The sequence below is a fragment of the Tupaia chinensis genome, unplaced genomic scaffold, assembly GCF_000334495.1.
Source record: "Tupaia chinensis unplaced genomic scaffold, TupChi_1.0 Scaffold000529_1, whole genome shotgun sequence".
Taxonomy (NCBI): Eukaryota; Metazoa; Chordata; class Mammalia; order Scandentia; family Tupaiidae; genus Tupaia; species Tupaia belangeri.
In genome coordinates this window covers 1040592-1057038 of record NW_006160042.1, presented here as the reverse complement: position 1 = coordinate 1057038, position 16447 = coordinate 1040592, and the positions used below count along the sequence as shown (strand labels likewise).

General features: G+C 46.6%; 1 protein-coding gene across 5 annotated transcripts in view; it reads left to right on the top strand.

Annotated features, from left to right (window-relative positions):
- Positions 1-12816, top strand: part of BCL9 (BCL9 transcription coactivator) — a 115242-nt gene extending 102426 nt beyond the window's left edge. For 4 of the 5 annotated variants that reach the window (XM_014591086.2, XM_006157152.3, XM_006157150.3 and 1 more), the window contains 4 exons: positions 1307-1406; positions 5046-7287; positions 8468-8728; positions 11093-12816. In XM_014591086.2, the coding sequence (XP_014446572.1) occupies positions 1307-1406; positions 5046-7287; positions 8468-8728; positions 11093-12210 (3721 nt within the window). In that variant the 3' untranslated portion in view covers positions 12211-12816. The remainder of the gene's footprint in view (positions 1-1306; positions 1407-5045; positions 7288-8467; positions 8729-11092) is intronic. The other variant, XM_006157151.3, reaches the window with a different exon arrangement.
- Positions 12817-16447: the final 3631 nt, after the last annotated feature.

Sequence of the window (16447 nt, the reverse complement as noted above, 5' to 3'; positions counted from 1 at the left end):
TCAACATGATCTTTTTTTTTTTTTTTTTTTAACAACTTGTGTTATTATCGCTTAAAGTTAACAGTACAGAAAGAGATCAAATAAAATACAAAAACCTCTGTTTCCTCTTCCCAGAGGCAACTTAGCTTTCCTTTCAGAAATTTTTTCTGCTTATGCAAATATACATAGGTACCTTTTTGAAACATGGGAAGAGATTGCTTGTATAATACACACCTTTTTTGCAACCTCCCTATTATCCTTTTTTAAGTGATTCAAGTAATAAATGTCCATTTTGAAATATATTAGAAAATACAGCTAAAAAGGAAAATATCTGGGATTCACAGACAACTACATGAACATCTTGGTTTGTATGTTTTTAATAAACAGATGAATCAGTGGATATTTATCTATTTGTCAAAAGTGTGATTATATCCTACATATATTTTTCTGATTTTTCTTCCTCTTAACTTTTTTTTTTTTTTTTACTTAAAAGTGAATCTTGACACCCTTATATTACCAGGTGCTGTAAGATTTTACGTTTACTTTTCTTGGGTTGGGAATCACTATAAAACACCTACCACAATGGATTGGTTTGAAAAATACTGATTTTTTATTTGAGGAGGTTTTCTTTTTCTTTTTTGTTTTTTAGTTGCCACCTCTGGCATGCCTTTTGCCAGAGAGAGACAGACAGAGGACGGGAGAAAGCACCTTCCAGTGGGGCATAGTCCTACCACAATCCCTTACCTTCCATTTTTCCACACTTCTATGATTTTGGGTGCTCACGCACATGTGCCTGGCTTCTTTTTTAAGCCCCTGGAGCTAGGATTCAAACCACAGTTGGCCATGTGGGGTCTGGCTCCCTTAACCACTAGGCCATGGGGCTATCCCCATGTTTTGTTTTGTTTCTTTATATTTTTATTGTTTAACTTTATTTTCTTATTTTATATTTTAATCTGACTAGAGAGGGACAGAGCGAGAGAGAGAAAGTAAGAAAGCAATCCGCCAGGTCCAGGACTCGAACCACGGTTGACCATGTAGGTGTCCAGAGCCTTCGACCACCGTGCCAGGTGCTGGCCCTGTTTTATTTTTAGTGACCCTTTGGGGGTTCACTAATGGCTATCATTTAATTTCAAAAGTTTGATGGTAGATGATAAGCATAAATATTGGAACATGTTTCTCTTGATGTTTTCACATGTAACATTTCTGGTGGTTCCTTATTCTTTTCCTTCCTCTCCCTTCTAAGTTCAATCTGATATTAAAGGGCTTTGGAATTACAATTGGTGAAATAGAAATACGTGCTAGCGTGTGCTGTCTCTTCTCTCTGCAGAGCTGCAGAAGCTGTATTGAAGGGCCAGGTTGAAACTATCGTCTCTTTCCATATCCAGAACATCTCCAACAGCAAGACAGAGAGAAGCACAGCCCCTCTGGTACGTTGTTTCAGGAATGGAATTCATGGTTCCACAGTGACCTCAAAGGAGGGGAGGTGGTGAGTTTAATTGATAGGGAAATAGTCTCGATGGGTATTTAACCTGGTTCTGATCCTGCAGCATCTTAGGCTTATCACACTGTACTAGCCCTTTCTACTAGGATGCTGGTAGATGGATGAATTACTAGAAGGAAGGAGATGTGAAATAATATAGATATCTTAGATCTTCCTTTTTGTAACCATCTCAGAGAAAATCTGAATTTAGATCCTGTGTACAGAGCAACTTTAAAAAAAAATACCTGACACATTTGAGTTAGTTGAAAAACAAAAGCTATAGTACTCTGGGGTACATGATGGTAGCCATAAGTAGAGTCTTGGTGACTTTCAGAGTAATTTTCACTTATTTCACAGTGAGAGGAACATTGAATGTTTTTAATTGCTTGATATTTCCAAGACTAAAATAAACACTCATCTGTTTTCTATCTGGATCTTAAGAACCTACTATAAACTACAATAGAAAAAACATGTGGTGGGGGCCAGCCTGTGGCCTGGTGGTTAAAGTGGCAAGGTTCCACATGGCCGACCACATGATTCAAGTCCCACGCCCGTTGGCTTGAGATACACTCCAGGTGCAGGTATGTGTGTTGCCAGAATCCTGAAAAGGAGTGGAAAATGGAGGTGAAGGGATTATGGCATGACCATGCCCCATGGGAAGTGCTTTCTTGTTTTCCCTCTCTCTTACTCTCTCTGTGTGTTCCACAAGTGCACGTGTCCTCTGGCAAAATGAAAATTAAAACAACAACAGAAAAGTGGAAAAACATACTGCGGTCGTTTTACTGCATGCAGTTTCCCAGATTGAATCAAAAGATCTGTGTCTAGCATTGGAAGGTACAACACCAGGGGCTATAGGGGAAGGAGGGACTGGGGTGCCAGGAGGTTCAAGGTACACCCCTGCTCTCAGGCAGCATAAAAATCTAGTACTAGGATGAGTCTTAAACATGGGAAAGTTAGGTACAGTAAGTGGTCTAAGTAACTGTTCAAGACAAAATAGATGGCATCTCTGTTTTGTGTATCAAAGCAGTCTCCATCCCTGCGGAAATAGTGAGCTCCTGGCATTAGAAAAGGAGTTTCAGAGCTGGCTCCGGGCACAGTGCTCAGGCACTGCTGAAGGGAAGTAGGATCCCACGTGGCAACTGTGACTGGTCCCCACCCTAGTTGGCCCAAGAGACAGCCCAGACACACAAGCAAGTGCCTAGGATCCAACAGGCTGCTAGAGGACTGGAGGAAGGGGATTATGGTGTGGCCAAACCCAGCGGAGGGTGGTTACTGCTCTCCCTCCCTCCCCCTCTCCTTCCTTCTCTCTCTCTCTCTCTCTCTCTCTCTCATTCCCTCATGCACACACACTTAATTATGAATAAAGGAAAAAAAGTTTTAAGTTTCACGTTCTCTGTGCGCATTCACTGAACTGTAGAGACTGGCTGTAATATATTTAAAATGCACATTGTCCTGAAATGCACCGGGTGCATTGCCACTCAGACCAACATTTCATTGACTTAATGACAGTTCTCAATAGAGCTAGTACCTCCACCTTCTCTAGTACAAAAATGAAATAAAAAGAGTGAAGGAAGGAATGGACTGATCCATTATTCCAAATCTAGAAGGAAAAGGGTGGCACCGTCATGCTTACTATATGAAACTGGTACCCATCCACAACAAAACCAAATCTAAAATGGCACTAGGAGTTAAAGTCACACTCCAGTTAAAGAGCTGTGGCTATGAAATATACCTCGACTGTACAGTAGATTGAGCCGATCCTATTCACTCAGATCTCTGTTAACAGCCGAATGTGCATGGGTACCACCAAGTGAAACATTCGTGTATATATTCGGTTGTTGGGAAAGTCATGAGGGGATTTTCTGTGTTTTTCTTCGCATCGAGGCTTTCCTGACCATATATTCATGGAATGTACACACTCAGAGACACGTCTTTGTGTACATACAGCACAGACTGTTCCTGTGCAGAGATACCACAGTGATTCCTATGCAGGTTTGCACACAGGTAAACATTCCAGAGAGTCGTTGGGCAGGTAGGTAAGAGCCATAGGGGTTGAAGATACAGACTGGATTGAGTGAACAGGTAGGAACAAACGAACGCCCGAAAGCACTCAGGAGGCTCACTGGAGGCTGCTGAAAGATCTCTGAGGTGGAGTTTGTAGACAGGGCCCGTAAGGCTCAGTGGGTTTAAGGTTTAGTCCCAGGACACCTACATCCCTCTTCCAAAGCTTTAGGTGTCTGTGTTGCCCGTAATAGGTGAATGTGCTTTCACCCAAGACTTAGTATAGTATTGATACTTAATAAGTAATCATAAGGCAATCATCCGACCCGTTTAAAAGGGCAGTCTGCTGTCTGTTGGAAAGAACAGACCGAGAGACACCATGAGTTAGCCTGAGTTCTCCGCAGATGCTTCCTGCCTGCAGGTTATCTTACTGCAGTTAATGTACAAATTCTTATCAAATATGGAATCAGTGCTCACAAACCGAAAACAGAAACTGGAGATGTCAGGTTCCCTGGAAACTCAAGGAGGGAGTGCTTTGGCAGTCACCCTGCCTGGGAGATGCTGAAATGGAGCGGCCTTACCTAACGCTGCCTCCGGCTGGTAGAGTACAAAGCTGCAAGCGACTCAGACTTTCTCTTTCAGTCGGAAACATCAGACCTTTTGATTGACAGTGAGAAGTCTGTGCACCAGTTATACTTTCAGGGAAAAGAAAAAAGTGTGAGGTACAGCCTCCCACATAACCAAGAAACTAATCTCTCCCTGAATCAGAAACGCATAGTAGACATGTGATATCAAACCTGTTCCTCGAAATAGATACTCAGATGTATTCGCTGTGGCAGAGTGGCTTCCCTGGCATGCTTGTAAAGTTATTGAAACCTAATCTTCCACAAAAGAAAGAGGATGCCATTTGACAGTTAGTTTTAAATAAAAAATCAGAATTCTCCATGGCTGGGGCTGGCAGGTGGCATGGTGGTTGGGGTCACTGGACTCTCACGTGGCCGACCATGGTTCAAGTCCCAGATCTGGCATCTTGCTTTCTCGCCCCCCCCCCGTCTCTCTCACTCTCTCTCTTTCGCTCTGTCCCTCTCTGGTCGAATTTAAATAGATAGATGAATAAAGTTAAATAGAATAGTTCTTTAGAAAGAAAAAAGAGGGACCAGCAGTTGGCGTAATGGCTAAGTCACTGGATTCCCATGTAGTCAACCACAGTTCAAGGCCTGGTCCTGATGGCTTAAACTCTCGCCAGGCATGTGTGCATACATGCCCAAGATCCCGAGAGGAGAATGGAGGAGAAGGGATTGTGTCATGGCCATCTCCCCTGGGGGGGTGATTTCTCGCTTTCTGTCTCTGTCTCTCTCTGTCTTTCTGGTAAGCACACACACCCTATAGCAAAAACCTCTCCAAAAAAAAAAAAAGAAAGAAAAAGAAGGTCTCCCTGTGTGATATGGGGCTGTGCACAAGTCATTTCTGCAGCAGTGTCAACGTAGATTCGTGTGACTGGGACACGTCCTTGATTACATATCTTACTCTTAATTGCCTTCCTGTTCAATTTACCAGTGAGTTTTTAAATCTTGTTTATCCTTAGAACACACAGATATCTGCCCTGCGGAACGACCCGAAACCTCTCCCACAACAGCCTTCAGCTCCAGCCAGCCAGGACCAGAATTCGTCCCAGAATACCAGACTGCAGCCAACTCCACCCATTCCGGCACCAGCACCCAAGCCTGCCGCACCCCCGCGTCCCCTGGACCAGGATAGTCCAGGGGTAGAGAACAAACTGATTCCTTCTGTAGGCAGTCCTGCCAGCTCCACTCCACTGCCCCCGGATGCTACCGGGCCAAATTCCACACCCAACAATCGAGCAGTGACCCCTGTCTCCCAGGGGAGCAACAGCTCTTCAGCAGATCCCAAAGTCCCCGCGCCTCCGCCGGTGTCCAGTGGAGAGCCCCCTGCGCTAGGAGAGAACCCCGACGGCCTCTCTCAGGAGCAGCTGGAGCACCGGGAGCGCTCCCTCCAAACTCTCAGAGATATCCAGCGGATGCTTTTTCCTGATGAGAAAGAATTTACAGCAGGACAGAGTGCGGGACCCCAGCAGAATCCTGGGGTGTTAGATGGACCTCAGAAAAAACCAGAAGGGCCGATACAGGCCATGATGGCTCAATCCCAAAGCCTCGGTAAGGGACCTGGGCCCCGGACAGATGTGGGAGCTCCATTTGGCCCTCCAGGACATAGAGATGTGCCCTTTTCTCCAGAGGAGATGGTTCCACCTTCCATGAACTCCCAGTCTGGGCCCATAGGACCCGACCACCTGGACCACATGACTCCTGAGCAGATAGCGTGGCTGAAGCTGCAGCAGGAGTTCTATGAGGAGAAGAGGAGGAAGCAGGAGCAAGTGGCTGTCCAGCAGTGCTCTCTCCAGGACATGATGGTCCATCAGCACGGTCCCCGGGGAGTGCTCCGAGGGCCTCCCCCTCCGTACCAGATGACTCCCAATGAGGGCTGGGCACCCGGGGGTGCAGAGCCATTTTCCGATGGTATCAACATGCCACACACTCTGCCCCCGAGGGGCATGGCTCCCCACCCCAACATGCCAGGGAGCCAGATGCGCCTGCCCGGCTTTGCAGGAATGATAAACTCTGAAATGGAGGGGCCGAATGTCCCCAACCCGGCATCCAGACCAGGTCTTCCTGGAGTCAGTTGGCCAGACGATGTGCCAAAAATCCCAGATGGTCGAAACTTCCCTCCTGGCCAAGGTGTCTTCAGTGGTCCTGGCCGAGGGGAACGCTTCCCAAACCCCCAAGGATTGTCTGAAGAGATGTTTCAACAGCAGCTGGCAGAGAAACAGCTGGGCCTCCCCCCAGGGATGAGCATGGAAGGCATCAGGCCCAGCATGGAGATGAACAGGATGATCCAGGGCTCCCAGCGCCACATGGAGCCTGGGAATAATCCTATCTTCCCTCGAATACCTGTTGAGGGCCCCCTGAGTCCTTCCAGGGGTGACTTTCCAAAAGGAATGCCACCACAGATAGGCCCTGGTCGGGAACTTGAGTTTGGGATGGTTCCTGGTGGGATGAAGGGAGATGTTAATCTAAACGTCAACATGGGCTCCAACTCTCAGATGATACCTCAGAAGATGAGAGAGGCCGGGGCGGGCCCTGAGGAGATGATGAAACTGCGTCCAGGGGGCTCAGACCTGTTGCCTGCTCAGCAGAAGATGGTGCCCCTGCCATTCGGTGAGCAGCCTCAGCAAGAGTACAGCATGGGCCCCAGGCCGTTCCTTCCCATGTCTCAGGGTCCAGGCAGCAACAGTGGCTTGCGGAATCTCAGAGAACCCATCAGGCCCGACCAAAGGACTAACAGCCGGCTCAGTCATATGCCACCACTACCTCTCAACCCTTCCAGCAACCCCACTAGCCTCAACACGGCTCCTCCGGTTCAGCGCGGCCTGGGGCGGAAGCCCTTGGATATATCCGTGGCAGGCAGCCAGGTGCATTCCCCAGGCATTAATCCTCTGAAGTCTCCCACGATGCACCAAGTCCAGTCACCAATGCTGGGCTCGCCCTCGGGGAACCTCAAGTCCCCCCAGACTCCATCACAGCTGGCAGGCATGCTGGCGGGCCCAGCTGCTGCTGCTTCCATTAAGTCCCCCCCTGTCTTGGGGTCTGCTGCTGCTTCACCTGTTCACCTCAAGTCTCCATCGCTTCCCGCCCCGTCACCTGGATGGACCTCCTCTCCAAAACCTCCCCTCCAGAGTCCTGGGATCCCTCCCAACCACAAAGCACCCCTCACCATGGCCTCCCCAGCCATGCTGGGAAGTGTAGAGTCAGGTCAGTATGCTTGCGTCCTCTCAGGATTGCTGGAGCCTGACTTAGTTCCTCTAAGGAGAGTCTTGACTGACTGCACACCCAGAACAGGTGGCCTTGGCCAAAATGGACATATCTGTAGCAAGGTGCATAATCAGTCCTTCATAGGGTTATGCACAAGTGTCCCACCCTGGCAAAGAATATATACATCAGGTGGGCCTGAAAGGAGGAAGGAAGATGGCAAGTGTGTCAGTTCACAGGTTAACTTACATTTACACAGTGAACACTTGTTGGTGAAATAAAATGTCTTCACAGCAGATAAATGCAGCTTCTTTAAATACTGGACCCACCCACTTCAAGGGGCTGCACTCAGGTCAGGAGATTCTGAGTTGAATCCTAAAGAGAGAGGGGAGGCTGCTGTAGGACTTGCAAGGTTGATGTCAATACCTGTTGACCGCAGAAATAGTTGCCAAAACCACCTCTTTGGTGGACTGCTGCTCTCACAGATCAGCCACAATTTGTTGGTATTTTCCTGGGAGAAGTTCTCCCTGATGATGGTGGTTTTGTGAGCATGACCAGAGGTGGTCAGTAAAAGTAGCGCTGAGGTTTAACAACTAGGTTGGTGCCGTCTCCACTCGAGAAGACTAGAATCATAAGATAGATTTATCCTACCAAGCTAAAATGTCTCTCTGCTGGGTAGCAGTTCAGTAAAGCAGTGCAGTGGAACAGCCCCCTCAGACCTTTTCAGTGCAAACCTCTTGGCTGTGGAAATTCATCAAGAGTGCGTCCAGGGTGATGTGGTTAGTTCCTGGGGTTGCATCACTAGTCTAGCTCCATGGCATACTAATGTCTGGGTCGAATTCTCAATTGTGATTGGCAACAGAGAGAGACCCACTTGTTTCACATTCTTTCAGGTGAAACGGTTGTCTGTAAACCACGTCTTCCCCAAGCTTGAACTAATATTTCTAAGGCATCCTCGGCATGTTTGTCTTCACATCTGCTGATCCGTCACCTCCATAACATGCCGTGTCTCCCTCTACGCGCACACAGAGCCTGACTAGAAGATTGATGATTTGTGTCCTGAGTCTAATAACACTGTCCTGTTCATCTATCTCATTCCTGGCCTTGCTAGTTCATAATCATAGGGCCCGATAGCCTTCAAAAAGAATCTAATACCCTGCCCATTTTTGTTTTCTTCTCTTAGGTGGCCCCCCACCTCCTACAGCCAGCCAGCCCGCCTCTGTGAATATCCCTGGAAGCCTTCCCTCTAGTACACCTTACACCATGCCTCCAGAGCCAACCCTTTCCCAGAACCCACTTTCTATTATGATGTCTCGAATGTCCAAGTTTGCAATGCCCAGTTCTACCCCCTTGTACCATGATGCCATCAAGACTGTGGCCAGCTCAGATGACGACTCCCCTCCAGCGCGTTCTCCTAACTTGCCATCAATGAATAATATGCCAGGTAAGAAGTCAGGAAGCTAGGCTCCAGAGCCAGCGCAAGACGAGAGAAACTTGAAGTGTTTTCTTAATGGCTATAAATAATACCATCGCAAAATAAGTGGAAGTTCAACAAGTTGAAAAAAAAATGTACTAGCTAGGTTAGCTCAATAGATTTAAAATGTCTTAACTAGAGGAAAATAACAGCTTTTTATTAGCTTGATGTAAGAAATTAGATTTCCTTGTAGTTTTGATGCAGCTGTGTACCTGAATGGGTTTTGTTTCTATTTTGTTTGTTTGGGCTTTTTTTTTTTTTCTCGTGGTCCTCCTGGAGCAATGCTGAAAGCAGTTTCTTTTTAACATGCTGATTGGAATGTCTAGTTGTCAAGTATTTTCCTGAAAGGGCAGCCTCAAACCACAAGCAGCCACAGAATTTCAGAGAGTGGAAAGCCCCTGTTTCCTAGAAGAGTCCTTTTAGGACTAGAGAGATAATAAAATTCTTCCCTTCCCTATTCATTCTGTACCCCTTCATGCCTATTCCCACCCCCAACTCCTACCTCTTATCAACCTAACAGGAAGTGATCTGGGATGGTGAAAGGGACTGGCCAAGAGATCATGACTTTTCAGCCCTAGCTTTCTGGTTCCAGTTCTGTTTGGGTTGTGGGAATGCTATTCAATTACCAGCAGTCCTAATTAACCAGGTTGGAACGTGCTGCTTGGGTAGCACAAGCCCCATCCCTATCACATTCAGTGGTAATTCCATAGCAAGACCAAATATTTAAATGTCCCAGAGACAATAGCAGAATCCTTGTGCTTCCTTTTTATTAAATGTTACCACTTAAAAAATAGTTTGCAAAACCTGAAGTTTTCTTTTATTTTTTAAAGAATTAATTTAATTTATTATTAATATATATTTTTACTTCACTATAGGGCATGTGCATTCACCAGAGAGAGAAAGAGAGAGAGAAAATGGGAAAGCAAGCTCTAGGCCTGGGACTTGAACCACAGTCAGCCATATGGAAGTCCAGCACCTCAACCACCATGTCACCTACTGACCCTAACCTAAAGGTGAAAATGCCCTCTTTAGAGGCCAGCAGGTGGTGTGGTGATTAAGTTGCTGGACCCCCTCATGGCCGACTATAGTTCAAGTCATGGATCCCAGCGTTTTGAAACACCAGGCATGTGCGCATGTGTGCTCAAAATCCCAGGATGAAAACGGAGGAGAGGGGATTGCAGTGAGGCCATTCCCGCTTCAGGACAGATTTCTCAGTTTCTCTCAGTCTCTCCAGCGAACACACATGCCTTATGGCAGAAAAAAATAAAAATATTTTTTAAATAAAAAATAAACACCCTGTTGATAAGGCAATGTATTGGGTCATCAAAAAAGTCATGACACGTTTTTATTTAGAAAAATATATCATTTTTCTGATGACCCAATAAAATAATGTCAAATGCTGGACTGACTCTGTAGCCTGGAGGTTTGGAGAGCCATATCCCACATGGCTAGCCATGCGGTTTGAATCTCAGCCTGGTGGCTTGAAAAATATTCTAGGCACATGTGCATGTGTACCCCAGCAAGATGGAGAAATGGAGGGGAAGGGATAATGCCATGACACCCTGTTGGAGGTGCCTGCTCCATCTGCCTGTTCATTTCTCTCTCTGACACACATGGCCTCTGGCAGTTAAAAAAAAAAAAGCCAGGGCCAGCCAGTGATGTGGTTAAGGTGTTTGGATCCCGCAGGGCCAACCTCACAGTTTGAGTCCTGGACTCAGCAGCTTGAAAAAAACACTGGGTGTATGTGTGCCCAAAATCCCAAGAGGAGAATGGAGAAGGAATTGAGACATGGCCATCCGTCCTGAGGTGTGATTTCTCACTTTTGCCTCTCTTTCTCTGCATCTCTCTGTAGTGAGTGAATGTCCCCTATAGTAAAACTTTAAAAAAAAAATTAATTAAAAAAGACCTTTTTGATTTCCTTGTTACTATTTCTGATAACTGAATTATAGAACCAATTAATCTTCTTTCTCCAAAAAGGACCATACTTCATTCAGGCAAATTGTTTTCTTCTGTACTAAATTAAATTTCTCCAATAAACACTATACTCACTGCCTATTAACTTAAAACTTTTCACACTGAAGAATTTCTCCCTTGCTGCTTTCTACAGTTCTATACCATACAGTTTCAGACTCCAGAATATTTATTGTCTCGTTGGTCTGTGTGCCCCCAGATACATCATCATCTTATTTACGGCAGGGATTGTGTGTTCTATGTTTCCCAACAAAGTACTGTGCATATTAGATACACAACACTTTTTTTGTTGATTTGACTTATTATAGTTTTTCTGAGTTGCTTTTGGTTAAGTTGATTCCTTTGATATCTTTATTTTTCTAGGAATGGGCATTAATACACAGAATCCTCGAATTTCAGGTCCAAACCCCGTGGTTCCGATGCCAACCCTCAGCCCAATGGGAATGACCCAGCCACTTTCTCACTCCAATCAGATGCCCTCTCCGAATGCCATGGGACCCAACATACCTCCTCATGGGGTCCCAATGGGACCTGGCTTGATGTCACACAATCCTATCATGGGGCATGGGTCCCAGGAGCCTCCGATGGTACCTCAAGGACGGATGGGATTCCCCCAGGGCTTCCCTCCAGTACAGTCTCCTCCACAGCAGGTTCCATTCCCTCACAATGGCCCCAGTGGAGGGCAGGGCAACTTCCCAGGAGGGATGGGTTTCCCAGGAGAAGGCCCCCTCGGCCGCCCCAGCAACCTGCCCCAAAGTTCAGCAGATGCAGCACTTTGCAAGCCTGGAGGTCCAGGGGGTCCTGACTCCTTCACTGTCTTGGGGAACAGCATGCCTTCAGTGTTTACAGACCCAGATCTGCAGGAGGTCATCCGACCAGGAGCCACCGGAATACCCGAGTTTGACCTGTCGCGCATTATTCCATCTGAGAAGCCCAGCCAGACACTGCAATATTTCCCTCGAGGGGAAGTCCCAGGCCGTAAACAGCCCCAGGGTCCTGGACCTGGGTTTTCGCACATGCAGGGGATGATGGGCGAACAGGCCCCCAGAATGGGACTAGCATTACCTGGCATGGGAGGTCCAGGGCCAGTGGGAACTCCAGACATCCCTCTGGGGACAGCTCCATCCATGCCAGGCCACAACCCAATGAGACCACCAGCCTTTCTCCAGCAAGGCATGATGGGACCTCACCATCGGATGATGTCACCAGCACAATCCACGATGCCCGGCCAGCCCACCCTGATGAGCAATCCAGCTGCTGCCGTGGGCATGATTCCTGGCAAGGATCGGGGGCCTGCCGGGCTCTACACCCACCCTGGGCCCGTGGGCTCTCCGGGCATGATGATGTCCATGCAGGGCATGATGGGACCCCAACAGAACATCATGATCCCCCCACAGATGAGGCCCCGGGGCATGGCTGCTGACGTGGGCATGGGTGGATTTAGCCAAGGACCTGGCAACCCAGGAAACATGATGTTTTAAGCTGCTAAGATTGGACGTGCCGATCCTTGTCAAGATGAGATTCCAGGTCCTGAGAGCTGCCGCCAGGGAGCCCAGGAGTACTTACTGTTGGTCATGCAATAGGAGAACAGAGACCCGAGGGCTGCTGTGGGGGAGGGGGGAACTCGAGAATGTATGGATTTACCTGAAAACAAATGATTCATTTAATCAACAGGTGTGTTTTTTTTAAGATTTATTTTTTAAAAATTATTTTTGTGGACTTGGGTATCCCATGATGGCACCTCCTTTTGGGGATCTGTAGCCGTGCTTTGAGAATCGCCATCGGTCATGTGTTGCACCGTTCTCTGTATGTTTACGTCCTTTGGACTGGCTTCTCCCAGGATTCTTTGCTGTTTTTGTTTTTTGATTCGGGCTTTATTTTTTTGTGTACTGTACTATATTGTAAAAGGGATTTTAGCAGAGACTTTAGTCTTTGGGGCAAGAGGAGAACAGGAATGCTGGGCTGTTTACTTTAGGTGGAGAATCCATCTTCAGACCTTTGGACTATTTTCTTTCAACTCCAGTGTATAGAAAAACCAAACTACGACCTCAGAGCAGAGTATTAATGAAAAGCACAAAAAAAAAAAAGGAACTAAGTTCAGCGAGGGGTGGGGGGAGGGGGGAGATTTTTTTTCTTTTTAAAAATAACGAAGCTTAGGACGACATTTGATTTTCAGTTCAAGTGCTCTTCAGCACCGTCTGTCCCTCCCAGTACACAAAGCCACCGTCACACTTTTGGTTTCTCTCCCCGGTCCTTCCCCATCTCCTGGGTTAAGTGTGTTTCCTTCCCTGTGGCCCCCACTGGTGACCCTCTGCTTCCCTCCTCTCTCGTTCCCTTGGCAGCTGCAATACACGGCGTTATTTTGGGGAAATAAATCTAGCAAAGCTTGCCCCCCGTGCGGCGCGTCCTCTTGGCCCTGGGAGGGCCAGGTCTGTCTGTGGGATGCTCTCTGGTCTTCTTTCCCCCTGATCTTTCTCTTCCTCAGCATACCCTTCCCTGCCCACCCTGTTTTCTGTTCTCCTTTTATTAGGAATTCCCAAGTGAGTTTTATTGATGTGGGAGTGGAACAGATGCTAAAAGCTATCCGGAATTTTGTTTTGTTTTTGTTTTAAATTTCGTGGTTCCTTCCTTTCCCTCCCCCTCCCATGCGTAAAACGTTCTGTGTAACCTCCATTAAATTTGGTACAAAACCACTTGCCAGAGCTGTGGTGTCAGAAAAATAAAATATATTGTTTCTTACAAAATCGAACTGCCTTTTTTGTTCATTTGGATTCCTATTTGTTTAGGATTGACTGTACCAGTTGCCATGTGACCCAGAAACATCGACTTCCTCTACTGGAGTTGATCAATAGGGTGACAGTTAGGGAGCAGATGTAAAAGTGCCTTCCCAAAGGAGTGAAGCGACCTAAGCAGCAGCCCGGTGGACACATGCCAGGTTCCAGCCTTCCAGAAGGTTCACATCCCCCTTGCTGTTGGGGAATAACTACTCACGTAGATTTGTGCTGTACTGTTCTCAGCTGTGAAATCCTAGTTACAAGCAGGAGGGAAACCCTGGCCTCCACTGATGCACTTTACCTGTAGAGCAAGTCATGATCTTTATTAGGAATTTTTATGAGAACCAGTTTAGTGGTAGGAAGTCATTAAGAAGGCCAAAGGTTTAAATTTTTAGTCACTTGAATAAGCTATAAGATATCCCTGGATCTTGTGAAGGTAAAACAGTATTATCATACCTGCCAATCAAGGGCTTCCATAGTCTGTGAGCGTCTGGGGTCCCTCTTGCCTCCACACCTCAGGTCCTACCACCTGTCACGTCTGCCAGCCCTGCTGTGCACAGTTGACTTCCCACCTCACATGCCTGCACCTGTGTGTATCCTGCAAGGTATGTGTCTGTGGGACTTGCTGTTGTGTTTCTGTGTAGTTGGTTTTGCTCTGGTGTGTGTATTTGAGTTGTGGGCGTTTTTAGCACAGCAGGTGGGCATCTGTGTGTCTGTCTGTTCTTGGGTGAGAATCTAAGCGAGGAGCGACAGGTGCAGTCATCTGCAGACAGCCAGGTACAAATTGGGCTCTGCAGGTGTTTTACAGCCCAAGGTTTACCTGCTATGTTACACTTTGACAATTGTATGAGAGCTGTTTGCTCTTCCACCGTCAGCACCCCACCTTCTCAGTAAAGTAAGAGCCCCAGACAGAACATGCAGAGATGAACATCTGAGTACTCTTCCAGTCACTTTTGTGTGTTACCTTGCTGATTTTTGAGGGGTCCGATGAAGTAAATGATAATCATCTCATTTGCAGCTGAGCTGAAGCCACATGGCTGGACATGGATCAGGATCCCAGGTTTGACCTGAAAATACCCGAGGCATGTGCGTCTATGCCCAAGATCCTGATGAGCTGGAGAGCTGGGGAAAGGGGATGACAGTATATCAGGGCCCTGTCGAGGGCACCTCTCTCATAAATAAAAAATTTTTAAGACAAAGAATTCTGACTCAAACAGAACTATTCTGTTGGTGCTGAGTAATGACAATTTTGTATTTGGAGAAATCAGAATAATAAAAGGAAGATTTCGGTTCACGAATTTAGCCATATTCTCAGGTTGTCTGTCTGTGAAGTCTATGGAAGAGAACAGGGTACAGCCAGCATGAGAGCATGAGATTAAAAGCCTTCAGAAAGGTTGGGACCTGGCATTTGTGCACTGGGCTGCTGCTTGGGTCACTCCACTCTTGGTGCATGTAGTGGTAGTATGGGTACTAATGGTGTGTGATCCTGTTATGACCCTCCTGGGCAGGAGGAGTCTGGGCAAGAAAGGAACGCAGAGCAGGTACCCACTTAAGGGTAGGCAAGAGGTGAATGGCAGCCACTGTCTGCTTAGGGAACCGAGAGGACGGCACTCACACCTCTTTCCTCCCCCTGCTGGAGAACTAGCAGTACTGCACATCAACTTTCTCATTTCAAACTAGTTGAGTTTTATCACAGATCGTCATTCATTTACCTTACTAGCATATGCCAACAACGGTTCATCATGATTTCTGAAAAACTAAGTTTATTTGGGGCTTAAATATAACAATTTCTAATTTACTGCAAATTTTATTACATAAAACCATATTTTGAGAGACTGGTTGCTATTCTTAGAGAACTATTGATGGAAGATTTTTTAAAAATCAGTGAAAAAAGGGACCAGCAGTTAGCGTAGTGGCTATGTCATTGGACTCCCATGTAGTCGACTGTGGTTTAAGTCCCCCAGACCCAGTGGCTTAAACTCACGCTGGGCATGTGTGCGTTTGTGCCCAAGATATCAAGAGGAGAATGGAGGAGAAGGGATTGCAGTGTAGCCATTCCCCCCTGGGGGATGATTTCTTGCTCTCTCTGTCTCTCTTTTCTGGCAAGCACACACGCCCTATGGCAAAAACCTCTAAAAAAAAAAATCAGTGAAAAAGGGACAGGTATGTTGCATACGAATGTAATCCTGCCCAGCCATGCATCTCTCTCTCTCCCCTCTCCCAAAATTTGGGATTGAGTGAAGGAAATGCAGGAATAATGTGTTGCTTCACTTCGGGGTTAAGAAGTGGTGTGTGGGTCATAACATTATTTCTGAAGGACTGATGAGGAATATGTGGCATTTTTCCAATGTTAAGTGAAATAATTTACTTTTTAAAAGACTGCACTTATCAATGAAAACAAATATACTGGATCATCAGAAAAGTCATGATGCATTTTTGCATAGAAAAATATGTCATGACTTTTCCAACAATCCAATATAATTGTAGGAGTCTTATGATAGGTATGACCTCAGGAAAAAAAAATTAAAACAATATATTTTAAAACTACTGTTTATTCTTTTCTTTTTCTGGAGAGGTTTTCACTATAGGGTGCATGTGCTCTCCAGAAAGACAGAGAGAGACAGAGAGACAGAAAGCGAGAAATCACCCCCCAGAGGGGATGGCCACGCCACAATCCCTTCTCCTCCATTCTCCTCTCGGGATCTTGGGCACACACGCCCACGCGCCTGGCATGAGTTTAAGCCACCAGGGTCCGGGACTCGAACCACGGTGGACTACAGGGGAGTCCAGCGACATAGCCATTACGCTAACTGCTGGTCCCTGTTTATTCTTCTTAAAGTTTTATTTCTTCAATGAGAGAGTGAAAGAGAGATGGCACCCCAATATGGTTCTCATGCCACAATTCACCTCCAGCCTCAGCCAGCCCAGATCACATGCACTCAAA